The sequence below is a fragment of the Lipophrys pholis genome, assembly GCF_963383615.2.
Source record: "Lipophrys pholis genome assembly, contig: SCAFFOLD_32, whole genome shotgun sequence".
Classification (NCBI taxonomy): domain Eukaryota; kingdom Metazoa; phylum Chordata; class Actinopteri; order Blenniiformes; family Blenniidae; genus Lipophrys; species Lipophrys pholis.
The window spans coordinates 273,511-300,571 of NW_028291980.1; the positions used below are offsets into that span (position 1 = coordinate 273,511).

The 27,061-nt window shown below is 44.4% G+C and overlaps 1 protein-coding gene across 6 annotated transcripts in view; it reads right to left on the reverse strand.

Annotated features, from left to right (window-relative positions):
* Positions 1 to 27,061, reverse strand: part of LOC308128325 (protein NLRC3-like) — a 434,409-nt gene that overhangs the window by 70,469 nt on the left and 336,879 nt on the right. For 3 of the 6 annotated variants that reach the window (XM_080494032.1, XM_080494031.1, XM_080494033.1), the window contains 6 exons: positions 10,747 to 10,866; positions 8,809 to 8,910; positions 8,654 to 8,732; positions 8,134 to 8,341; positions 5,990 to 7,775; positions 5,736 to 5,909 (listed from right to left, as the gene is read on the reverse strand). In XM_080494032.1, the coding sequence (XP_080350158.1) occupies positions 5,736 to 5,909; positions 5,990 to 7,775; positions 8,134 to 8,341; positions 8,654 to 8,732; positions 8,809 to 8,910; positions 10,747 to 10,866 (2,469 nt within the window). Of the gene's footprint in view, positions 1 to 384; positions 1,049 to 5,735; positions 5,910 to 5,989; positions 7,776 to 8,133; positions 8,342 to 8,653; positions 8,733 to 8,808; positions 8,911 to 10,746; positions 10,867 to 12,060; positions 12,135 to 12,692; positions 12,845 to 27,061 lie in introns of those variants that run through there. The other 3 variants (XM_080494036.1, XM_080494034.1, XM_080494035.1) reach the window with 3 other exon arrangements.

Consider the following 27,061-nt stretch of genomic DNA (forward strand, 5'->3'; position numbering starts at 1 on the left):
GCCACTTATTTACTTTGTGAATAATATGAATTTAGGTGTTTGGTATTCCACATTAAAAAAAAAAGGTATAGAGTTTTTTAGAAAGGTAAAAAGTTTAGGTTAGGGGTTCTCAATAGACGGCCCGCAGGCTGCATGCGGCCCTCAAGAAGCCACCTGTCTGGCCGGCGCCGGCCCATGAGCAGCACATCAAGGTGGAATAAAGAGGGATTTGTGGGGGAAATGTGCTGCTCTAACTAGTTTGGACCTCATCACATACCGTAGTCGGAGCCGGCGTCTGTGTGAGTCTGACGTCATTACGTCAACGCTGCTCTGCTCGGACGTCCACGGATTTCAATTTCACGACCCGCGAAGTAAAGTCAAGATTAAACAAAGAAACAACCTGAGCTGCAGCGTGAAAAAGCTTCAGTTTATCTGTGACAGGTTAGTTTATATTACCCACCCATACCAGCTTCAGTTGATCTGTGACTGAACAGGTTAGTTTATATTACCCACCCATACTAGCTCCAGTTGAACTGTGACTTGACTGAACAGGTTAGTTTATATTACCCACCCATACTAGCTTCAGTTGAACTCTTCAGTGACTCTTCATCCAGGAGAGATCAGCCTGCTTTGAAAGCTGAAGCTCAACATGGAGCGTGTCAGAGGTTGACGGAGAATTCTCCACTGCAGCACCTTGCTTCTTCTACCAAGCTTTGAAATGTGGAGCTCCACACGGCTCTGCCACAGTCACAGGACTAAAGCCCAGAGAAGAAGTCTCAGTTTCTCATGGAGATCCTCAGTGTGGATCATCTCATATCAGCCTGATGTCTGACCTTTAGTGTCAACACAACTTTCACTGCACACAAACTCAAACATGGAGTCTGACCTCAGAGTCTCCAGACTACAGAGTGGACTCTCCAGAAAACCACACAGCTGCTCAACTCCTGAATCCTGCAGCTGGTTCCCACTCAGGTCCAGATGTTTCAGATGTTTCAGGAGGGAGGGGTTGGACTTCAGAGCTGAGCCCACAGAAGAACAGCTGATCTCTGACAACCAGCAGCCCCTCAACCTGAATAAAGAGAGAAAGAAGTGAGATTAGAGGACAAAGTTTGATGTTGAAGTCATTGAGACTGAAGAAGGTTCAGACTGGAAGAGTTTAGAAATGTAAAGTCCAAACAGCTGAAGCCACCAGGAGGAGAAGAGTCTCATCAACATGCTGATCACTAACATGCTGCAGAGCTCAGTCCATCTCTGTCCTCCAACATCTGGATCACAACACACACACACACACACACACACACACACACACACACACACACACACACACGCACACACACACACACACACACACACACACACACACACACACACACACACACACACACACACACACACACACACACACACAGTTATTGTGTTTTTATTCTTTCCTAAATATTTTAAACTCTAAAAGTTTTTCTTTAATGTTGAACAAGTGTAAATATTTCATTTCAAACTCTTCTATACTGAACTCCAAACCCTTCAACATTTGTTTCCTGAATATTTTATAACTTTGGTGTAAATCTGAGTGTAGCTGTCGGTAAAATAAAGGCTTAAACATAGAACTATACAACATAGAACTAGTGTTGTCACGATACCAACATTCTGGTATCGATATCGATACCACCATGTAGTTCGATATGTTTCCAAATAAACAGAGAACACAAAAAATGTCATTAGATACAGCCTGTCTTAAGTACGACCAATGTCTTTAAATGGAATGTTACGATGCAGTAATCTTTGACAACTAGCAGCCCCTCAACCTGAATAAAGAGAGACAGTTTGGAAAGACAAAGGTTCCAGATGTGTGTCAGTAGTTTGGAGATAAACTCAATCACCCTCTTTACTGGTTTCATCTCCATTTAGTCTCAATCTGAAGATTGGGTTTTACATTTGATAATAATTTCTATGATTTCTTCCTTACTAATGAAATGTCTCTGGGTCTTTCTCTTTACACTCTTTAATAGATTCCATGTGTCTTTAATAGGATTCTGCTTTTCTTACATTTCACCACTTTTATTTTTGTAGATATATGAAAATTCTCACAGTAGTAGTTAAAGTATTTTTATATTTCACATATTTATGTGCCGCTTTATTTTTTTACAATACATGATATAGAGAATCTATAAAGCACAAAAGTGTTTTATAGATTCTCTGTATCCTGTATTTTTCCTTTTGACAGAATCTTTTAATCCTTCTTTGATCAATAGATGATCTTTGTTATTGTTTTCTTTGTTTAACATTTCTTCCTAATTCTGCATTTCTTACAGCTTTATTCACATTGTTGTCTAGATATTCTGATTCCCAGTCACTTGTAATAAATAGCTCTTTTCCACCAGCTCCTACTCAGCCTTACTCCACTTGACCCTACTGGCCTTGCCTCTACTCCACTCAGCCTCAGTTGTTTTCCATTACAATAGAACGACCACGGCGTGGGCGGAGTCATCGGAGCTTTCTCCGTCATGCACAAGTAATCACCCCGATGTGACGCTTCACTGTCCGGTGTTTCGGTTTCACTGGTGCCCCTGTTAACTGGTGACTTCTGCCACAAGCTGTTAGTAGCTACTGATGTTAAAATAAGAACAACAAACCATACGATACTTTAAATTCTAATGGAAATGTGGTTAAACAGCGTTCACCAGGACAGCTGCAGACTTTGGTCCTTTTTTGTTTTTTATTGTGTTCAGGTTTAAAAAATGGCGGGTGAATGAGCAGCCTGCTGTCTTCTCGTCTTCGCTCGCTTGGAACCTCAGTGTACTACGGTGTACCATGAAAGTACCTGGTAGCAGGGACCATCATGTAGTGGGAAAGTGTCAAAAGTCAGTAGAGTCAAGTGGAGTAAGGCTGAGGAGGTGGAGCAGCACCTTAACCTATTTAAGGTGCCGCTCTGGTGAGGACAGGTAACTTGTTTAGAACGTATTCAGGAGCAACACTGATCAGGTCCAATCAGCAGTTTTTCCTTTGGACATGTCAAAGTATTTATTTGATATCCACAGTCCAACTGTTGATTCCTGTCCTCAATGACTCGCCCAATACTGAGTTCCTCTACCACAATAAATGTTTCCTCCTACTGCCACTCTCCCTGGCCCGGTTCACAAACTGTGTCTGCACACCTGATATCGATTAGGTGGAGGCTTTAGAACCTCCACCTTGCCCTAGCTCTGTACTCTGGACTGTCTGTATTACAATCTGTTGTCCTGATTGTTTTGTAAACAGTTGATGTTGTTGGGAACACTGGTTGTACATCAGGCAATTTGACTGTTGATGTTGATGAGTAACAGTGATATGAACACTTTATTCAGTAATGAGTAATCTAACACGTTATTATTTCCAAAACAGTAATCAGATTAAAGTTACTTCTCCAAATCACCATGCATTACTATTGTAGCCTTACTATTGTAGCATTACTATTGTAGCGTTACTATTGTAGCCTTACTATTGTAGCATTACTATTGTAGCATTACTATTGTCACGTTGCTATTGTAGCGTTACTATTGTAGCATTACTATTGTAGCATTACTATTGTCACGTTACTATTGTAGCATTAATATTGCAGCGTTACTATTGTAGCATTACTATTGTCACGATACTATTGTAGCGTTACTATTGTAGCATTACTATTGTAGCCTTACTATTGTAGCCTTACTATTGTGGCGTTACTATTGTGGCCTTACTATTGTAGCATTACTATTGTAGCGTTACTATTGTAGCGTTACTATTGTGGCATTACTATTGTGGCGTTACTATTGTGGCGTTACTATTGTGGCCTTATTATTGTAGCATTACTATTGTGGCGTTACTATTGTGGCATTACTATTGTAGCATTACTATTGTAGCATTACTATTGTAGCCTTACTATTGTAGCATTACTATTGTAGCATTACTGCTGTAGTATTAATATTGCAGCATTACTATTGTAGCATTACTATTGTAGCATTGCTATTATAGCATTGCTATTGTAGCGTTAGTATTGTGGCATTACTACTGTAGCATTACTATTGTAGCCTTACTATTGTAGCATTACTATAGTAGCATTACTATTGTAGCCTTACTATTGTAGCCTTACTATTGTAGCATTACTATTGTGGCCTTACTATTGTAGCATTAGTATAGTAGCATTACTATTGTAGCCTTACTATTGTAGCCTTACTATTGTAGCATTACTACTGCAGCATTACTATTGTAGCATTACTATTGTGGCCTTACTATTGTAGCATTAGTATTGTAGCATTACTATTGTGGCATTACTATTGTAGCATTAATATTGTAGCCTTACTATTGTAGCATTACTACTGTAGCATTACTATTGTAGCATTACTATTGTAGCATTACTATTGTAGCATTAATATTGTAGCCTTACTATTGTAGCATTACTACTGTAGCATTACTATTGTAGCATTACTACTGTAGCATTACTATTGTAGCATTACTATTGTAGCATTAATATTGTAGCCTTACTATTGTAGCATTACTACTGTAGCATTACTATTGTAGCATTACTACTGTAGCATTACTATTGTAGCATTACTATTGTAGCATTACTATTGTGGCGTCCAGCAGGAAGAGTTTCTTCTCTACAAAGACACTTTATTATTAAACAGAAGCGGCTGCTCGTTCTCTCCTCCAAACTAACAGACAAACACAGAGCATGCAGTCTGACCTGACCCGCCCCCTTCTCCACTCTCAGCCAATCACAGACCAACTTGCTCTAATGGTGCGTTCAGGTGACACAAAATAATTGGAACCAAGAAATGTCAACACTAAACTATATCATTGCAACAAGAACTGCAGAGATGTTGAACTCTTTTTGTATTTTTTTCTTTTTCAATCAATCAATCGATCAATGAAAGACTTTATTTGTCCCTGAGGGGGGTAATTAAAAGGTTGAATAGCGCAGATAGTCCAAATATACAAATATATAAATAGATAAATAGATAAATAGTGCAACAACAGACTACAACTACATCACCACGTAAATAACTAGCTGCAATAGTAACAATCTGATAATAAAAGCGTGCGTCAGATATAAATACAACAAAGACTGAAGGTCAGAGGTTAAATATGTATCAGCAGGTGCAGGAGGCAGTGGTCAGCAGAGCTTTTGGCAAAACCGGTTGTAATTTCTATGTTCAGAGGATGGGGTGTTGTCGACAGCTGTTAATAAATGTTTAATCTAACTTAGTTACTTTTAAAAACAAGTAATCAGTAAAATAACTAGTAATCAGTAATAAGATTACAAGATTAGCACAATTAATCATAAAAGATGTAGAATTTCAGTGTTTCTGCCATAGAAGAGGTCGACATTTCATTCACTCTTGCCTCTGCTCTCTCATCCTCCTCTCTTTCCTTGGTGGATCCTCAGCCTCCTAAGTGATGATATTTTCATCCAGCCACAGGAGCACACCTGAAGTGAGTGTCCTGCTGCTGCTGTGCTTGTCTCATGTGTGGTGTTCTTGCTCGTAGTCGTGTCGGTGTCAGAGTCTGAGGCAGAACTCTGTGACATGGAGCATCACAAACACAGTGAGTGGAGGAAGTAAAGCTGCTGCTCTCCACCTGAACTTACACTGGAAACTTTACTTTGTAGTTTTACTTCCTGATTAATAGAGGAGAAAATATCAAGAGGCTGCAGTGTTCTACTGAGATGTTTTACTGATGTTCTAGAGATGTGAGCAGGAGAACAGAGAGTGGTGGATATTAATGATCAATAATGTCAGAACCTGAGAGCTTCCAGTTTACAGTGAGGACTCTCCAGTCCAGCCGAGAGCAGCTTCACTCCTGAATCCTGCAGCTTGTTGTCACTCAGGTCCAGATGTGTCAGACTGGAGGACTGAGAGCTGAGGACTGAGGACAGAGCTCCACAGCTTCTCTCTGACAGACGACAGCCCCTCAACCTGAAGAAGAAGCAACAATGAAAACCAGTTCAATGTTTGTCATGGACTCAGTTCTACATATTTGTTCATGAACCACGTACACAGCTTTGTTGGAGGCTTTGACCACTGGCAGCAGCTTCAGAAGAGCCTCCTCTGAAGCAGAGTATTTCTTCAGGTCAAACTCCTTCAGATCTTCTTCTGATGACAGTAAGATGAAGACCAGAGCTGACCACTGAGCAGGAGACAGTCTATCAGTGGAGAGACGTCCTGATCTCAGGGACTGTTGGATCTCCTCCACCAGAGAACCATCGTTCAGTTCATTCAGACAGTGGAACAGATTGATGCTTCTCTCTGCAGACAGATTCTCACTCAGCTTCTCCTTGATGTACTGGATTGTTTTCTGATTGGTCTGTGAGCTACTTCCTGTCTGTGTCAGCAGACCTCGGAGGAGACTCTGATTGGTCTGCAGTGAAAGACCCAGGAGGAAGCGGAGGAACAAGTCCAGGTGTCCATTTGGACTCTTCAGGGCCTCGTCCACTGCTCTCTGATGGACATGGTGGAGATTGTTCTTCATCAGGACTGTTTGTTGTTTTTCATCCAGGAGGTTGATTCCAGAGCTGATGAAGGTCTGATGGACATGAAGAGCAGCCAGAAACTCCTGAAGGCTCAGATGGATGAAGCAGAAGACCCTGTCCTGGTACAGGCCTTGCTCCTCTTTAAAGACCTGTGTGAACATTCCAGAGTACAGTGAGGCTGCTCTGAGATCCAGACCACACTCTGTCAGGTCAGAGTCATAGAAGATCAGATTTCCTTTCTGCAGCTCATCAAAAGCCAGTTTTCCCAGAGACTCCACCATCTCCCTGCTCTCTGGACTCCAGTGTGGATCTGTGGCAGCTCCTCCATCATACTTGACCTTCTTGACTTTGGCCTGGACCACCAGGTGGTGGATGTACATCTGAGTCATGGTCTTGGGCAGCTCTCCTCCCTCTCTGCTCTTCAACACCTCCTCCAGAACTGTAGCAGTGATCCAGCAGAAGACTGGGATGTGGCACATGATGTGGAGGCTTCGTGAGGTCTTGATGTGGGAGATGATCCTGCTGGCCTGCTGCTCCTCTCTGAACCTCCTCCTGAAGTACTCCTCCTTCTGTGGGTCAGTGAACCCTCGGACCTCCGTCACCATGCCGACACAGTAAGGAGGGATGTGATTGGCTGCTGCAGGTCGTGTGGTGATCCAGAGGCGAGCAGAGGGAAGCAGGTTCCCCCTGATGAGGTTTGTCAGCAGCACATCCACTGAGGTGGACTCTGTAACATCAGTCAGGATCTCAGGGTGCTGGAAGTCCAGAGGGAGTCGACACTCATCCAGACCATCAAAGATGAAGACCACCTGGAGGTCTTCAAAGCTGCAGAGTCCTGCTTCTTTGGTTGGAGAGAAGAAGTGATGAACAAGTCCCACCAAGCTGAACTTCTTCTCCTTCAGCACATTCAGCTCTCTGAAGGTGAATGGAAATGTGAAGTGGACGTCCTGGTTGCTTTGGTCTTCAGCCCAGTCCAGAGTGAACTTCTGTGTCAGGACTGTTTTCCCAATGCCAGCCACTCCCTTTGTCAGCACTGTTCTGATTGGTGGAGATCTTCCAGGTGAGGCTTTAAAGAGGTCTCCTGGTCTGATGCTGCTTTCTGCTCTGGCTGCTCTCCTGGATGCTGTTTCAATCTGTCTGACCTCATGTTCCTCATTGACCTCTGCAGTCCCTCCCTCTGTGATGTGGAGCTCTGTGTAGATCTGCTTCAGGAGGGTGGACTCTCCTGCTTTAGAGAGCCCCTCAAACACAACCTGGAACCTCTTCTTCAGGGCACATTTCACCTTCTGTTGGCAGACTCCAGTAGAAGTTCCTGAAAAGAAGAAAGCAGGAATGAGTTGAGTGTGTTTGACATTGAATGTGAAGATGACAGTGTGTTAGTGGAGATGTTTCTCCTCCATCAGCTCCACCCAGCTCCTCAGTGGAGACCAAACAGCCTCTGATCTGATGCAGATGTTTGCATCACATGAGCAGCAGAGTTCAGGAACTCTCTTTGTGTCTCCTCTTCTCTGCTGCTTGTTTTGGACTTCCTGCCTGTTTCACACTTTCTGTGTCTGACCTGGAAATGACCTGTGTTCTCTGGATGGACTCTGTTTCTGACTGCTTTCTGCTCCAGCTGAGAACATTTCAGCTTCATCTTCATCCTGGGAAATGAGATCAAATCCTCTTACTGCTCCTCAGACGCTCAGCCAGCTCCTCCTGCTTCATCCTCCTCAGGAAGTCCAGGGTGATCCTCAGAAATGACTCTCTAATGCTCCTCTGCTCTTCATCCTCATCCTCCCTCTCACTCTCTGAGCATGCTGGGTAATCTGGACTCAGGAGCTTCTTCATCTTCTTCAGCTCCTTCTTCATGAAAGTCACCATGTTGTCCTCCAGCAGCTGGAACAGAGAAACATCTGGAGTTGACTTTGAGCTGAAACTGAAGCCAGATTGAGATGCGAGTGTAAATCCAGTGCAGAGAGCAGGATGGACAACATGTGAAGCCAAATCACACTTCATGTGGGATCTCCAGCAGAAGCAGCTTCAAGCATCAGTGAAGCCTGGAAGCTGGATGAAGGTTAGACTGTTTCACTTTGGACCTGAATGGATCTAATAAGCTGAGTGTCTGTTTCATGTTTCAGCTGGAAGTCACAGCAGCTTCTTCTGTCTCATGATGTGACAGTAAAGTGTTGAATGGAGACGTGTTCTCACCATAAATGTGGAGTCCAGATGTCTTTGATGCTGAGGGGCGGAGCCACCACGGAGAAGCTGGGAGCTCTGCTGGCTCACGCTGCAGAAACATGTTGACTTTGTTAAAGCTGCTGTGTGGTGTGATGAGGAATCCTGAGACAAACACTGATTCTCACCCCTCATCAACACTTCCTGCTCCACATTTAAAGAGTAATGGTGCCTCCATAGACCAGTCACTCTTCATGGACACACAGCTGGATGGAAACCCAGAGTCAGAGCTAAAAACAAACACAACATCAGGAACAGACTGACTGGAACAATGGAAGATACATGGAAGAACTGAGACTTTGATTCTCTAAGTCAGACTTTGTGAAAATACTGTGAGGATATTTAATAGTTATAAACTGTAGTTCCACATTTAAAGTTACTCTACCAGAAAAACAATCTTCAAAATGTACTTCCCATAAAACATCTCCCTTCTGCAGAGAGAATAAACCAAAACACCAAAACAAGACCATCAACACTCATTTGGACTCATTTCCAACCTGCAGTTTCCCAAATCGATCCACCAAAGTTGATGTTTACAAACCAAACATCAAACTTTGTTGATGTTTCCTAACTGACATCATCTTGGGAAATCTGCCACAAGGGTTTCTGGGATATCAAAGATGGCGTCGCAGAAGCTGAAGCAAAATGATCAAGATTGGACCAATTCATCCCAAAATAAAAGACTGAACTTTCTCAGAGAAAGAGGATTAGAACCTCCAGAATATTCTTAAATGTTGTGAAACTGATCATTAATCAGCAAGAGGTCAACACACTGGTATGTTCCTTTAAATTTAAATGCTGGAATTATGTGTTTGTGTCAGTGTCATGATGAATTCCATTCAGAAAGGTATTAATGTATCAGAGATCAACATCAACAACTGAAACTAGATCCTACATGTTTCATGTTTCCCAAATGGATTCTGGTCAAATAACTTTAAAGTTAAAAATCATTCAGTTCAAATCTTTTCCATCCCCCCCATCCCCCTCTCCTCTGGTGTTCCCCAGGGCTCTGTACTTGGTCCCACCTTCTTCATTGTCCATCTCCTCCACTTGTCCATATTTCTCATAAATACATCATGAAGTTTCTTTGCTATGCAGACGACACTCAGCTCTACGTCTCCACCAAACCAACTACACCCTCCCACCTACCTCCATCAGTGACTATCTACAGGACATCAAGTCCTGGTTCTTCTTCTAATTGATCAAACTCAGCAGTGATAAAGAAGTTCTCCTCATATGATTCAGGTCCATTAAAGGTCCTAGTTTGTCCTCCATCATGGACAGCTCCTCTGGTTCCCCTCCAGTCAGGGTGAGGAGTCTGGGTGTCTTCCTCGACAGCACTCTGTTATTTCCAACCCACATCAATAGAATGACTGAGTCAGCATATTTCCACCCTGGTAACATCAAGCACTGTTGCTCCTCCCTCTCACCCAGCAGCATCTCCACACTGCTCCACACCCTGGTCACCTCCATCTGTTTCCTTCTCTCTGGTCTCCCTCTCAAGTCCTCCAGAAACTCCACCTGCTGTCAAATTCTTCTGGATGAATCATCATCAGAACACCTTCCATCCTTCACATGACACTGCTTCTCCAGAAACTCCACTGACTTCAGTTCAACAGCTTCACTTCACAATTCTTTTCCAGACATTCAAGTTCCTGATGAAGCTCCTCCCTCTGTACCTCATTGATCTCCTCTGTCCCTCACCCTCCTCCTTCACGTCTCACCAACGTCCACAGTACTTCTCTGACCTCCTCTCTCAGCCTCACTGACCTCCAGCCTGGATGAACATCAGGAGGTCCAGAGCCTTCAGCCAGCAACTCTGGAACTTCTTCTCAACCAACATCCAAATCATCCAATCACTGACAACTTTCAAATCTTGTCTTCAAACTTTGAAACCAGCAGATTCATCATCAAAATAGGACTTTAGAAAGAGTGTAGGATCAGACTTTGCTGCTCAGTTTGCAGTTTGGACTCTTGTACTAAAATACTGGAAGTGAATCTTAGAGTGAGCACAACTTCTCTCACTCTGGTTTTGAGGAAAGAAAAGAAAAGAAAGAGTTTCTTACTTTGTGTCTGAAGGTCCAAGTTCAGCTCTGAAGTCTGGTGGAGGACCTTTGGACCGGTCACTCTTCATAGACAAGCTGCTGGATACTGAAGACCCTGCTGTGTGTCTGAGCTTCTCACCTCTACACACACACACACACACACACACACACACACACACACACACACACACACACACACACACACACACACACACACACACACACACACACACACACTTTGATGACTGTGTGATGAGGAGTCAAACATTTCAACCACCGATGATCCCGTCACTTTCTAATTTATTCCCAACCCGTCACCTGACACTGTCCCCAAACGTCACAAAACACCGTCCCCTTACTCTCTTCTGATGTGAGGAGGACAACCAGCCAAAACTACCCAGGAGCTGATTCTAGAATAAAGAGGTAGAATCTTCCTGAAAGGCCCAGTCAGTCACCAGATCTCAACCCAATAGAACCTGAATTTCTCCTCTTACAGATTAAACTTGGATTAGAAAGGCCCACAAAGCAACATCAAGTGAGCGGCTCTGCGGTGAAGCCTGGAAGAGCATTAAAATAGAGGAAACCCAGCGAGCGCCTGCTGACGTCATGAGTTCACAACTTCAGCCAGTCATTGCCTGCAAAGGCTTTTCAACAAGTGTGAGAGATGAAGGATTGATTCTCTCTTATTTCATTGGTTCAGTGGCTTTTGAGCCTCTGACATGAAGGGATTGTGTTCAAATCCTTTAGTTCCTCACATTGTTATGTGATGTTTTAGTTGAAGCCACTGAATTAAAGCTGACGTCTGGAGGGTTTCATTTCTATTTCCTGTGGTAACATACAGAACAAAATGAGACAAACTTTGTCTCTGGACAAATCTTTGTGGACCAAACTGTAAGTTAGTGATGTGGGACGTTTGGACTTCAGTGTCATGTGGAGACGTCCACTTCCTTTAAACTCCCTGTTGGAAAGGTGACACTGCTCTGACCTTGGATCAGGTTAAGAGGAGTTAGAAACTCTGACCTGAAAAACAACACATGATCTTCTAGTCTCTGTCCTTTCCACTGCTTGTCCTTGTGTCTTTCATGATCACATTGGGACTGATCATGGGGACGGTGGAATGTCTCTGCACCTCATGTCCTTTACTGCAGCTCTTTTTCTGCTGCCTGTTGAAATCACTTCAGCTCACTTTGGATGACTTGAAATCACTGAGCCTTGAGACGTGTCAATACAGCAGAGCCACTTTTACTCCATTTCATCTTTCTATGGAGTTTACATTTAGTGTCCATTCTTCTGTTTGCTGTTTGACTGAATGCAGGAGGGGGGGACGTCTCTTACCTGTCCACACACTCTGGTGGGTCTTCTTCATCCACGTCCCACATGTTGAGTCAGACAGAGAGAAACACACCAACCTGCTCAACACACACACACACACACACACACACACACACACACACACACACACACACACACACACACACACACCACGCCGAGACAAAACAGAGAAAGAAGAAAAACAAGAAGCATAAATAATGAACAAACAGAGGAAATAAGATGAGAGAAGAAAATATAGAAACATGAAAAATACAACAATCAATAGGATTAATGTCAGTTGGAGCTTTCAGGGACAAAATGAAGCGTCTGGATGATAAATAATGAGATGACTGAGTCGTGTGTGTGTGTGTGTGTGTGTGTGTGTGTTTGAATGTTTTAGACTAACAAAAACATGAGCCAATCAGAGTGAAGGAGGGCTGAAGCCCCGCCCACTGCTGAATGTTTTCAGAGTTTCTCCATGGAGAAGAAAAGAAGTGAAGAAAGGAGTTAAAAGGAGGATGAAATGTTTGTCCAACAGGTGAAGAAGAAGAAAGCAGCTGTCAGAGGTTTGTGATGGTGTGAATGAAAGAGAAAAAGAGAAGTTAGAAAGTCTTTTGCTCCGTTGTGGAAGCTTCTAAAGAGCTGAAGATTCTCACCTGAACTCTCTTCTCTTCTTCTTACAGACACTTTTCCACGTGTGAGGAAACTTGTGGAGAGAAGAAGCTGCTCTTCGTCCGTCTCAGTCCGTCTCCGTCTGTCTCAGTCCGTCTCTGATGTCTGACAGCGTCGACGTTCTCTTTCCTGCTCTGACACACCCAGAGGAGGACATTCCTGAGAAAACCTGTTTGAAAACTGTTTCATGACGTCAATCTGAACTTTAAAGTGAAGGTGGAGCTTTAATATAAAGTCTGACACTTTATTTGGAGGAAGAAGTGTTTTCTTAGAACAGCTGTTCAACATGTGGCTCTTCATCTCCTCTGTAGCGGCTCCCTGAAGCTTCACTGACTCACACTGAAATCAACATTGTGTTGTGGTTACACTGGGAAGAAGGGCTCACATTAGAAGGGGGTGGGGCCAGGTGACATAAGCAGAGAGAGGAGGTGTGGTGCACTGATGTTGGGGGTGGAGTCAGAGGGGGCGGAGCTTCACCTGTTGGAATGTTTGGCCTGACAGCTTCAGTCTGTGTGGAGAAACAAAGACTCTCCACTCCACTAACCGTCTGTCTGCTTCCACCACTTCTACACTCTTTTATTTTCATTCTATTTACACACCAGATTCTTTTTCAAAAGGAATCTGGTCTCTTGTGAAAACCGCTTTGAAAAAAACAACAAATGAAAAAGAAAAACAAGCAAAAACTAGTAATGGGGAAAAAACATCTTACAACAGCAAAGATAAAAAACCTTAAATGAGATTCAAAACAAAAGAGGTTTAAAAACATAAAATTCTATCTAAAAAGGAGCAAAGATGTTGAAAGAGTTAAAATGTTGAATTGACTTAATACATTTTAAAGATAAAATATGAAACTTCTCCAAACAGCTGCGAATGAAACGTTGACCAGCCTGGATTGTAACTGAAACTTTATAAAGCAACATCAGACACACTTTAGAGCTTGTATCATAACCAGGGGTCTTCAAGGTTTTCCAGGCCAAGGACCCCAAACTGATGGAGAGACGGAGCAGGGACCCCGACTATATATTTTGTATGAAACTGTGTTTTATATGAAGCTGGCCTGGTGCCATGTATAAACAGAGCTACTGTGTTATTGTCCATTCAATACTAAGCTATTGAAGTAATACACAGGTTGATATTTTCATGTTTTTAAACATGAACAAGCTGCAGGGTGGCCGTGCCACTGCCTGTTTCAAACTGACGTCTTGCCTACGACACTGAGCTGCTGGAATAATTCAGATTCATGTTTTTATCTGAAGCAGACATGTAGAAGTGACGTCAATCCTCAAGCCGTCTGTGGATGCTCACATACTCCCACATTAGTGTGACCTCTGACCCTGATGAGCAGCAACTGATGTGTCCTTGGACGGACGGAGGTCGTCAGGCAGAGGTCAAACCATATCAGTAAAGGAGCTCTGAAATCCTCCCTCCAGCGCCTCCCAGTGGTCAGGAACTGCTGGTGTTACAGGAGGAGAGAGCACAGCAGAACCTGCCAGTTCCTCCACTGATGGAGACATGGAGGATCTTCCCTTTCTGATGCGCTCCCTCCATCTTCTGCTGGTTTGGAGAAAGCCTTCCATTCTGTCATACATGTGTACGGCCACCTTGCAGAGAAGCGTTCAGTTTGTTCAGCTCAGAGAAAATCAGCAGCATATGAACGTTTGGTTCCCCAGACATTGTGGCTGAAACATGCAGCCAGCTCTGTGAGCTTCTGGAGGAGGAAACACTCCAGAATAGACCAGAGTTTTAGACCAGGAATATCGACCAAAATGATTTATATTTATTCTTGTGCCTCCGTCTTTAAGAGGCGAGGTGCTCAGATTACTATTCCTAGGATCACGTTTATTTTTAATCTGCTTCTTCTTCCGCCGGTATTTCTGCGCAATCACGACGTCTCCCCATCAGGACACATGTTTAGTACACAGCTTACGGCCCCTGATGAGGACACCACTTAGCAAGCAGACACACAATCACTGCTTTCACTGCGGGACAGGAAGAGACGGCCGTCTCCTAGACACCCTGCAAAGCAAGCAGGCAGACCCACCCTAAGATGGAATGACCTCATCAAGTACCAGTCAGAGCGAGGCTGGCCTGGGACCGGAGAGGAGATCTGGAGTATCAGAGGCAGCATCAGGAACAAACAGATTATTTCACAGCTACTGGAAGTTGAGCTGAAGTGCTTCTAGTGAGCGGGCATGTGAGTGCTTGATTAACTTGACGCCAAAAGCCAAGAAGATGACATCATCCATCAGGTCCTGGAGATTGTCCAGATTTCAGTATTGAGATAGCAGCAGCAAATTCCTCTGGTGAAATAGGTCATATAACCTGGCCCTGGTATTTTCTATAAGATTAGGGAAGTATGGATGGTTGAAGAGGACCACACAGTGGAACGGTGGTTTTCCCCCTCACCTCAGAGAGAAATGGTTAAAATACCAGCTGGGGCCTTTCTATGTGGAGTTTGCATGTTTCCCCATGTGTCCATGGGTTTCACGGTCCAAAAACATGCATGTAAGGTTAACCGATAACATAAATTTCCCCTCGGTGTGAACATGAGTGTGTGTGTTTGTCCTGTGATAGACGGAGACCTGTCCAGGTGTGTCCTGTCCTCGTCCATAGCAGGCTGGGATCAGCGTCACTACCCCACCACCATGAGGGGGATACAAGATGGATGGATTATTTAGGAAGTTCTCCTTAGAAGCAGTTTTCTGGAAATTCAGAGGTTTAGAGTCTTGAGTGAAACTTCCGAAAAATGTCTTATTTTGAAAGGTCTCTATTGATTTCAACATTCTCTATTGTAATTTTTTCTGATTTGTTGTTTTGCGCTGATTATTTCAGTTAGTTTGCTTGTAGTTTCTCTGATTTATCTTAATGTAAGTAGTAGTGTTGTGCTGATACCGATACCAGTATCGGGAGGGGGACCGATACCACACTAAAAGCTGGTATCGGTATCGGCAGGTACGAGCTATTAACTCACCGATACGCAGCGCATTGTGTTTTTCTCTCTCCCGACTCTCACTCACTGCTGCCCCGACTCCTGATCCATGTATGGTGACGTATTCAGTGCATGCCAAGAAAAGCCTCATATCTATATTATTTGTTATTTTAATTTCAATTTAACTGCGGTTGAACTACTGTTTTACATGTATTTACCGGTACATGGATATTGCACTATTTTTTGGCATTTGTGAGCTAAAGCTCAGGTTTAATTAAAGTTTATTATTTTTTCAGTTCCACCCATACCAGGCAGGAAATAAAAAAGTTGTCCTACATTTACTGTGTTGGTGTTTTTGTCCTGTTTCACAAATTTTTCACAGATAAAGCTATAATAGCAATGATTTATACAACCAAGTGAGTATGCAGTTCTTAAAAACTGGAAGAAAAACAGGCCATATCTTTTTTTAAACACTGCAGTATAGGTAAGTATCGGTATCGATATCGGCCGATAGTATGGAACCAGGTATCGGTATCGGAACACAAAATTGGCATCGGAACAACACTAGTAAGTAGTGTAGACTCTTGTGTTTTAAAAGCTGCTGTTCAACCGGGTATGTTGTTAAACGGTCGTGTTTAGTTTGGAGTTCCAGTCATTTTATTTTTGCGAGGCCTTGGCTATTAATTTGAATAAGTTCTTAATCTAATCCTTTGATTATATTCGTTGGTTTCAATGTTTCCTTGTTGGCTCTTCATTTCATGTTTTCAGTGTAGAAACATATTTGTCTTCTTAAATAAGCTTCCAAAGTTCCTCAAACGGCTGGACATGTCAGGACATGTTTGTTGAGGTCCTCTTTGAAGACTGAAAGGGTGGGACACCTGGGACTTGGTGAGAATTGAAGCAGAGAGACATGAACACAGGAGCCCCACCCACTTTATGAAGTTTGAATCAAAGCCAATGTTTTCACTGACTTTGAAGAGATTCCTGAAATAGGAGTGGTAATTCTTTAAAAACCCAGTATGACTGTCTGAAATAACTGAGGCCAGAATGTCCTCGAGTCTACAAGACAGAACTTCAGCTGAAATATTTACATCTCCCTTAAGCGAGGATATTGATCTGTAAGAGGAGCCTCTGATGTATCTTTACCTTTCTTTGCAAGGCCTCGTGGGTGATTTAGGAAGCTGGCCCAGCTTACTTGTACCTGAAAACATTAAACTCAGCCGGAGCACCAAGAGCCAGGAAAAGTACTAAAACATTCAGCAGGTACTCTGTCAGGTCTTGGGGATTTTCCAGATTGCAAAGAAGAAATCCTCCTCTTGTGACTTGGGCTAATCTCGCCTCGAGGCTCAAAGCCTATCGAGTCAGTCCACATATTTCCTTGGTCCCGCCTCTTCAGATCAACAGTGGGTGGAGCCGGCATGTTGACAAGCAAAGTTCAGGTAAGACAACAAACTAGTTTCACCTCTACAAAAGTTCAACTCACAGGAAAGAGGCTGGACGTCTTTCCAGGATGTCTACTAATGCGAGACGAGTGTAAAGAGACGGACACAATCTGGCTTTGTGTGGCAGAGAAGGTTTCCTACTCTGGAGTCAGACAATAATCCTGCTCTCAATCCACAGTCATTTCAGCTTCAGTTCCACCTCCATGAATACAAAGACCGAGTTCTTCTAAAGGCTGAGAATCAGCTGCAGGTTCAATCCTCCTCTCCACATCCTGCAGATTGCTTCTCTGTCTTTCTCCTGATCACTGCTAACATTGTCTCCAAGTCTAGAGCAGCTATCTTACTCTTTCACTAAACACCTCTTTACCAGAAGAGGGACAAATCAACCAAGCTGAACTAACTCAGTCCTCCTGACAGGAAAACCAAAGATTGACATTAGCAAGAGCTGTGATGAGCATCAGCCTGCTGAACAGTGAGGAACTTCCTTTCTAAGACCCGTCTGTGTCTGTCTGCAGGTTGATTGTTTAGCTCGGCCGTTAAGTTGCTGCTTCTTCTCCTTGTTCCTTCCTGAATCAGAACCTGGTTATGACAGAACAGCTTCTTTGGTCTGGTGATCTCTAGAGATCCACCATCAAGGTCAACATCCTCCTGGTACGCTCACTCAAGTCAAACACTTTCAAAAATACATGGATGCAAAAGCAAGACGACAAATTGTGTGTCCTTGTGACAATGTCAACCAGCGTGTTTGAGCTACAAAAATAATCCAAAAGATCAATTACAAACTATAGAAGCAAAGATTATTTCCTTTATCATACTATCTTAATCCCCTGAGGGCAATTTCTTTAACAGATTGACCCTTCAGGAGCAGCTGGTTGGGCTGAAGAACTCACTCAGGGAGCCACGGTACACAGACACACACACACACACACACACACACACACACACACACACACACACACACACACACACACACACACACACACACACACACACACACACACACACACACACACACACACCCCCACCCACACACACACAGCAGGAAACATAAACACACATTCTGGTAGTTCCAGTTAGAGATGGCATCATTCAGTAGGTTTCAGTATTTCAGGGGGTTTCAGGGAAAATGAAGCATCTGGGTGATAAATAACAAGATGATTGAAACGTGTGTGTGTGTGTGTCTGTGTGTGTGTGTGTGTGTGTGTGTGTGTGTGTGTGTGTGTGTGTGTGTGTGTGTGTTAGGGCTGAATGATTTTGGAAAATAATGTAATTGCAATTTTTTTTCTAAATATTGAGATTTAATATGCAATTATTTTTTCAAGGACTCTTCTCATGTATTTCTCAACAAACAAGCAATAAATCAATGTGTATTATAATAAACAATATCAGATTTATTCTACATAAATTATTCTTTCTTATAGGCGAGGCTCATGTTAAGATAAAGTCAAATGAAGCATGTATTAAAATGAAAGAGTTTATTTATCTTCTACTTCAATTACAGTAGTAAACATACTAAGTACTGTGACTTGCAGTCGCCAATATAAAGCGTTCACCACAACAAGCCAACCACTTGTCCATTGTGCTGATCAAAGCCCTAAACCCAGGCTTGATCACTATACTAATGCAGGGCTGGACATTAAGGATCAAAGCCCTAAACCCAGGCTGGGTCACTATACTAATGCAGGGCTGGACATTAAGGATCAAAGCCCTAAACCCAGGCTTGGTCACTATACTGATGCAGGGCTGGACATTAAGGATCAAAGCCCTAAACCCAGGCTTGGTCACTATACTAATGCAGGGCTGGACATTAAGGATCAAAGCCCTAAACCCAGGCTGGGTCACTATACGAATGCAGGGATGGACATTAAGGATCAAAGCCCTAAACCCAGGCTTGGTCACTATACTAATGCTGCGGTGGGCATTAAGGTTTAAAGCCCTAAACCCAGGCTGGGTCACTATACTAATGCAGGGCTGGACATTAAAAGCCTGAACTAATAGACGAGTCTTAAGTTTGTTCTTGAAGGTGTCAACAGAGTCAGTTGAGCACAAAGAGGGAAGAAGATCCTTCCAAAGCCTCGGAGCAACAGCCTGGAAGGATCGGTCACCTCTAGTGAGAAAATGAGAGCGTGGAACCTTCAGCAGGTTCTGATCCACAGACCTCAGAGCCGTTTAGGGGTGTAAGGCTGGACCAGATCACTGAGATAAGAAGGAGCCTGACCATGCAAGGCTCTGAAGACCAGGACCAGAACTTTAAACTGGATCCTATAGGACACTGGCAGCCAATGAAGTTATTTTAGAACCGGGGACACGTGAGTCCTCCTATTAGTACGGCTCAGAATCCTCTTTGCAGAGTTTTGCACTAATTGCAGTGGAGAGAGCTCCTTCTTCTTCAGACATGAAAACAAACGGTTCCAAAAATCGAAACACGAAGACACAAAAGCAGGAATGAGAAGCTCCAAATCATTCCGTGAGACCATGTCCCTAAGTTTAGATCTTTTCCTGAGTTGAAAGAAGCAGTTCCTGGTATGCTGCTTCCAGTGCTGCACTAATGACAGGTCTTTGTCAAAGAGAACTCCCAAGGTTCTAAGACTTGGCTAAGCAGACGTCCTGCTGTGATTGAAACTCCAGTATTTAAAGCTTGTAGCTCACAGGAGTGTTTAGTTGTATAATCAGAGAGCGGCGGAGTCCCTCAATGTCTCATTACCACCTGTGGATTCTATTCAGCAGATAGAGGCACCTCATGGAGATCAAAGGAGAACAAAGGAGATCAGTGTCTGTTGCCATGGAGATGCTCCCTGCTCAGTGTTATAGCAACTTAGTCTGCCTAGTTAGCATTTAGATGAGCTAATAGATATCATGCTCGTGTTGCTAACTTGGGTCTCTAAACAAATGTGGCATTAGTGAAGATCTGCGCTCTACCGAGTGTAGCTCTAGTTGGTAGGTTATTAATACTTTTTCCCCGTTACTATTATTTTCTGATATTATTTCACTTTTACTAATACTTTATTAAAACATCGTCACATAACATACATTAGCTCACATACATATTAGCATGTAAAAAAAACAACATGTTAGCATGTTAGCTTGGTTGCACGGATTCACAAAGCACATCAAAACATTCAGAACATTCAGGAATAGTGTGACTTTTGTTAAGATTTGGCTCATTGTTTCTGAAAAAAAAGAAAGAAAAATTTCCCATTCAAAGTGGACGGGGGTTTGATGAAAAACACAAAAAAAGCCTCTCAACTTAACAATAAAACTTTACAGCATCTGTCCTCTATTGTGGAGACGATACGAGCCGGCAGCAAGAGACAAAATGGAGGCACAAAGATTATTATCATAGGAGTGTAATGGTTCTAGAGTGTAATGTGTAATGATTCTACCAATATAAGAGCCAGAATACAGCTGAGCAGGTCTGGGATGGATTTCTTTCTTTCTCTGCCATGTGTAGTGAACTAGAAATCAAGCTCAACACCACAGAAGCTGTTCTGCCCTTCATCATCTGCAGCCATTTGGAAAGGACATACCAGTCAGTCACTAGTGCAAATGCAGAACACAGTTTCAGCCTGAAATGAATTCCAAACTCTCTCTGGGCATGAAGGAGGCCAGACTCTCAAAGCTCACTTTGCTCTCCATAGAGAGACGTTGTGCTTGATAAGAAGGAGGTGGCTGAAAGGTTTGTGAGGATGGAGGAGAGGAAGATGGTGCTATAAAATATGAGGCCACGTTACTGTACATAGTTCAGAAATACCTTGGAGACTGGATGTTCAAACTGTTGGAGGCTTTTAATTTGGACACTTTGGACTCTGGACACTTCATGTTGGCTACAATGGATGTTTTACTGGATTAGAGACATTCTTGATGTCATGTCTTCTGGATGGGATTCAAACTACCCACCACTGGATGGAAACCTCATCAGTAAGTTATTAGTGATGACAGAGGCTCAGCTTGTCATAGATGCTGGCTGTCTGGCCTTTTCCTTAAAGAGCCTTGTTTTCATTGCTGTCTGTGTGGTGGAGCGCCGGGTCTGCTTGGTTATTGCTTTAACGACAGGCAACCATGTTGCTGCAACACTGGTTTGTTGTCCTGTCTGGGTCCATCATGTGTGGGAGAAGAAGAGTCTGATCTGAAGGTGGAGGTCAGAGGAGAGTGACATCATGGAGGTCAGAGGAGAGTGACATCATGGAGGAGAGTGACATCATGGAGGTCAGAGGAGAGTGACATCATGGAGGCCAGAGGAGAGTGACGTCATGGAGATCAGAGGAGAGTGACATCATGGAGGCCAGAGGAGAGTGACATCATGGAGGTCAGAGGAGAGTGACATCATGGAGATCAGAGGAGAGTAACATCATGGAGGCCAGAGGAGAGTGACGTCATGGAGATCAGAGGAGAGTGACATCATGGAGGCCAGAGGAGAGTGACATCATGGAGATCAGAGGAGAGTGACATCATGGAGGCCAGAGGAGAGTGACGTCATGGAGGCCAGAGGAGAGTGACATAATGGAGGAGAGTGACATCATGGAGGTCAGAGGAGAGTGACATCATCCTTTTGCGCCTTCTCCTGCACCTCCTCCTCCCCCCTTCTTCCCCCTTCTGCGCCTCCTCCTGCACACACACACATCCTGCGCCTCCTCTTGCACACCTCCTGCGACTCCTCCTGCAAGGCTTCTTTGCCACATCCTGCACCTGCTCCTACACCTCCTCCTGCACACATCCTGCACCTCCTCCTGCACTTTCTCCTGCGCCTCCTCCTGCACCTCCTCCTGCACACATCCTGCGCCTCCTCTTGCACACCTCCTGCGACTCCTGCAAAGATTCTTCGCCACATCCTGCACCTGATCCTACACCTCCTCCTGCACACATCCTGCACCTCCTCCTGCACCTTCTCCTGCGCCTCCTCCTGCAGATATCCTGCACCTCCACCTTGACTCTTCCTGCGCTTCCTCTTGCACCTTCTCCTCCTCCTGCACCTCCTCCTCCTCCTGCACCTCCTCATGCGCCTCCTCTTGCACACCTCCTGCGCCTCCTCCTGCAAAAATCCTGCACCACATCCTGCGCCTCCTCCAGCACCTCCTCCTGTACACATCCTGTGCCTCCTCCTACAGACATCCTGCGCCTCCTAGTGGACTCATCCTGCACCTCCTCCTGCACCTCCTTCTGTGCCTCATCCTGTGCATCCTCCTCCTCCTCCACACATCCTGCACCTCCTTCTGCACCTCCTCCTCCGCACCCTTCTGAACACATCCTGCACCTCCTCCTGTACACAACCTGCACCTCGTCCTACAGACATTCTGCACCTCTTCCTGGACGCCTCCTGCTCCTCCTCCTTCACCTCCTTCTGCGCCTCATCCTGCGCCTTCTCCTGCAGTGCACCTCCTCCTGGACTCTTCCTGTGCCTCCTCCTGCACCTTCTCCTTCTCCTCCTCCTGCACCTCCCTCTGCGCCTCCTCCTGCACCCTCTCCTACGCACCCTTCTGCACACATCCTGCACCTTCTCCTGGGCTCATCCTGCGCCTCCGCCTTTGCCTCCTCCTGCACCTCCTACTCCTCCTGCTTAGAAAGTGTAAATATTATAATGTAACTGCAAATGAATGCTGCTGATTCTATTTGTAGCCTCACATCTGTAATTATTATTTTGTGTTAAGGTGTATTTTTCTCCTGAGAAATGTTTCTTTTAATGTGAAGAGCGGGCTCTGAGGACATGCTGCCAGTAGGGGGCGCTGTGACACTGCGGTTAGACCAGTGAAGAGGCTGCATGGTCTTCCTGAAGGACGACTTGAGTTGTGAAAACCAGTTCAGCTCCTTCCAGGGAGGACAAGTGACTAGGAGAAGCTTCTGTGTCACTAATCATTTGTCTTCCTTCAGGGCTTCACTCAGTACGGAGGAGGAGGAGGAGGTGCAGGGGGAGGTCCAGGAGGAGGCACAGGAGGAGGTCCAGGAGGAGTATTCGGGCCGTTGAAAGAAAAAACATTAGAGGCTAAAAAACAAACCAACCTTTCTTCCCTAACTTAGATTTCCGTCTTCGTCTGAAGACAAAGTGAAGTAAAATCTTGGCTTCAGTACTCAGTACCACTTCTTTCATCCTGAGTACTAGTGCCACTAGTAGTACTAGATTACTGTAGTGTAGGATTACTATTGCAACAACACATCATCAGAAGGGTCAAACAGCTCCAGGAATCATGATTTAGAAGATAAAACATCAGATAAAGGTCCAGAGGGGGACATATTGAAAGAGTGAATCCAAACCAATTCTTTGGAGTAAAAATCAAACTTTGCTGGAAACTTCAAAACTTCCAAAATAAACTTTCCAGAAGCTTCTCAGTCCGGCCAAAGCTAAAGATCTGTTAGTTTAGAAATCCCTTCTAATCCTTTACAATTCCCTGCTGCTTCTTTATCGAACTCTTCATGTGGAGGTCCGGGGAAACTCTTTTCACAATTCATTCCAAAGACTCATGACTTTACAAAAGAGCAGCAAGACTCTTATGAATCACACATTCACTGTTCTTACAGTGGAAAACTCACATTCACTGAGCTGATCCAGTTCAAAACTCTTCAAATACGATTTAAAGCAACCAACAACCTGCTGCCAGGCAACATTCAGGAAATGTTCAGGTCCAACCTCAGGGGGAAAAATTCCAAAAGTCCAAAAGTCCCAAAGTCCCAAAGTCCAGATCAGCCAGAAAAGCTTGTGAACCAACATCCGGCCTGTAAAATGATGGAATCAATTCTGTCCAGAAATGAAACAATTATCAAACTTAATAGAGCTGAATCAAATAGAGCTGATTCTGGCCCGGTTCAGGGTTTTACCATGAGAGCAAGGGATTGTGGGTAATGGTGTTGCTCTGTTTATTGGTGGAGGAGAAACAATCTGTTTCAATCCTCACTGACCGGCTGCAGGATTGAACTACTTTGGTGTGAATCAGGAAAAATCTCCCCCTGCACCTCCTACTGTGCCTCCTCCTGCACATCCTTCTGTACCTCCTCCTGTGTCTTCTCCTGCACCTCCTTCTGCGCCTCCTCCTGCACACATCTGTGCCTCCTCCTGTGCCTCCTCCTGCACCTCCTCCTGTGCCTCCTCATGCACCTCCTCCTGCACCTCCTCCTGTGCCTCTTCCTGTGCCTCCTCCTGCACCTCCTCCTCCTGCACCTCCTCCTGTGCCTCTTCCTGTGCCTCCTCCTGCGCCTCCTCCTGGGCATCCTCTGCACCTCCTCCTGCATCGTCTCCTGCACCTCCTCATGCGCCTCCTCCTGCACCTTCTTCTGCACCTCCTCCTGCACTCATCCTGCACACAAACATACATACAAACATAAAAGTCAATAAATTAAAGCAGTTGAAAACAGAAACTTTTGCATAAACCCAGCAGCAAGTGTTCAGGTGAGTCGGGATCGATTGTAAAAGGAGGAACCGTTTGTTTGGACCTGTCCTGTTTATCAAACTTGTCCTCCATCAACTCTTTCCATTTGTTATTTGGGCTGATCTGATCATATAGTTTGAAAAGATGAGCATTAATAATCTACACAGCAGGAGACGAGCCATGGCACCGTCAGTCACAGGCGCCGTCCCTCTGGACATCTGGGGGCGTCCCAATGTAGATAAGATATGTTTTCTGTCAGGACGTCTTCAGCTTTCTCTCGTCCTTCAGTGTCTCTGGTCTCGATGCTGCTCCAAAACGGTGGCTATTGTTTTTTAGTCTTCCAGCCGAGCTCTACATTTCTCCAAGTTGGTTTCTATTATGCATAAATGTTCATTCTTGCCCGATCGTCTTATTCAGACTAATGTTCATGTAATCAGATTCCAGTGTGGTGTTCAGCTTCTCACTGCACTCTGGAATATTAATACTTGGATGACACAATCTAGGATATTCCAGCAGAGGCTCCATGATATTGTTTGTGAGATTGCAGGATTCCAGAGCTCAGCTTTACTTCTTAGATTACATCAACACAACAACTCTTTCTGTGGATCTCTGTGTTTAAGGTTGGTTTTGCTTTTGTGCCGTCATTTGTGTGGGGATGACATCGACCATCAAGACTAAAAGTATTGAATACAGTCTTCTTCACTTTTACATTCTGTCTGCTTTTCACATTTCATATCATTTCACTGTAGATTTCACAGAATACTGAAGGAGGGGACTCAGGTCTTTGGTCTCAACAGCTGATCAAGGTAAGATCAAAGGAGTCTTGTTGAAGATGAAAGTGACAGAAACTTTCAGTGACACCAACTACCTTAGTGATGACATGTTGGATTGATTTTACAGGCTTCAACATGAGGTGGAGGAGGAAGAGGTGTAGTTTGGAGTCAGACCAGCAGACAGGATTGTTAAAACACTCCAGGCTTCAACATGGACATGGTGGCTGCAGTCTGTCCCTCCCTTGTCTTCACACTGATTGCTCTTCTTCATTCAAAACATTAACCTCCCTTCAGACCCATTAGCATGTATGAGGTTGTGGGTTCAATCCCCAGCATCTCCAAGCTTTATGTCTGACATCAACAGCAGCAAGTAGATTAATAGCGAGTTCCACTTTGTTCACACTGCAGGTCTTCATGATCAATTCTCATTTCTTACCAGGATCCTGTTGTTTTGCTGGATCATTTCCAATGTGAGCTGCCATGTGAACGTGAACGTATTTTTTTCTTCACCTGGATCCTGAACGTGCTGCAACCGCACGCTCCCCCGCATGCTGACCTGAACCTCGCTTCTGCTCCCCCCCCTTCACAAGAAGCTCCTGATCACTGCCCGATCACACTGCGGATTCCCCCGTGTTTGCAGGCCGGAGTTTAACTCAGGTTTTCTTCCCTCTGAGACGCCAGAGAAACGCCCACGGCCACAAATCGAGGGATTTGAACCGGCCACCGAAGCACGCTTCACCCTCGTCCAACCAAGTCAGGCTGACAGACTGGACAGGAAGTAGAAAAACAGATTTTATTATTGCTGTGTGTTTATTGTTGTGCTTGAAACTCCGGGACGCCGATCCCTTGTTTCCCAGCAGTTTGTGTTGCACAGGAATAATGGAGCCTCCCCCTCCTCACCTCTAATCTGCCTGAACGGCTGATCTGGGCTCTGTGTGGAAGATGAGGTGGTCGTACCTGTGTACTCAGTCAGACTCCACTCCTCTCTCTCTCTCTCTCTCTCTCTCTCTCAGCTGTTCCCGATCACCTCTTTTCACTGCGTCCCTGGGAACGTGTGTAGTTCACTGCCGCTGGGATTTCTCAGCTATGTGAAGCCCGGTGCACTCCAGCAGGTCTAACGAGCTGTGCACGGAGCCCAGTGACGTCACACTATCCCAGGCAGAGCGCGCCAAACGCCTCTAGTGGCCGTGTGGGCAATTACACCCATTCCCCACTCTGAGTCACTGAAAGTAGATGTTTTCACCATCGTGGGCTGGTTAGTAAAGTTGGTCAGAGTGTGATGCAAATAACACCAAGGTCGTGGGTTCAATCCCCATCCTGGCCAAATCAAGCTTCACGAAACACTGACATCATTTTCTGAAGCCACTAGATGGCGCTGTATCTTCAACAAACATTTAAAATACACTTCATTGCCAGTGCTTCAGAATCTATCTTCAAACCAGCAGTGCCATCTGGTGGTGAGAAAATTAAGAACATGGTTCATGATGCTTCATTTAGCATCGCGACTTGTGAGTATCTCCTCCAGGATCTCTTCGTGTTAAATTTCAAAAGAGACTGAGACTTTGTGTTGGAGGCTTGGCTGATCTCTGCTCTTCACCTCATGGACTTTTTATCAGAGAAACCTCGTTGTACTGTCCAGTTTGTTTCTTTATAACTGATTGAACCAAACTGAAGCACTTCAGCAAGTCTTTCATTTTGACTCAGACTTTAGCATTATGATTTGCTCCTTTAGCTTTCAGGTCTGTCTAGAATCAGATTGGTCATGCAAAAGGTTCCAGATCTCTGTAAAGGGCAGTAGACCCAACCAAGATGGCTCCTGTGTTCCATCCTGTTCTGCATGTGATTCCCTCAAAC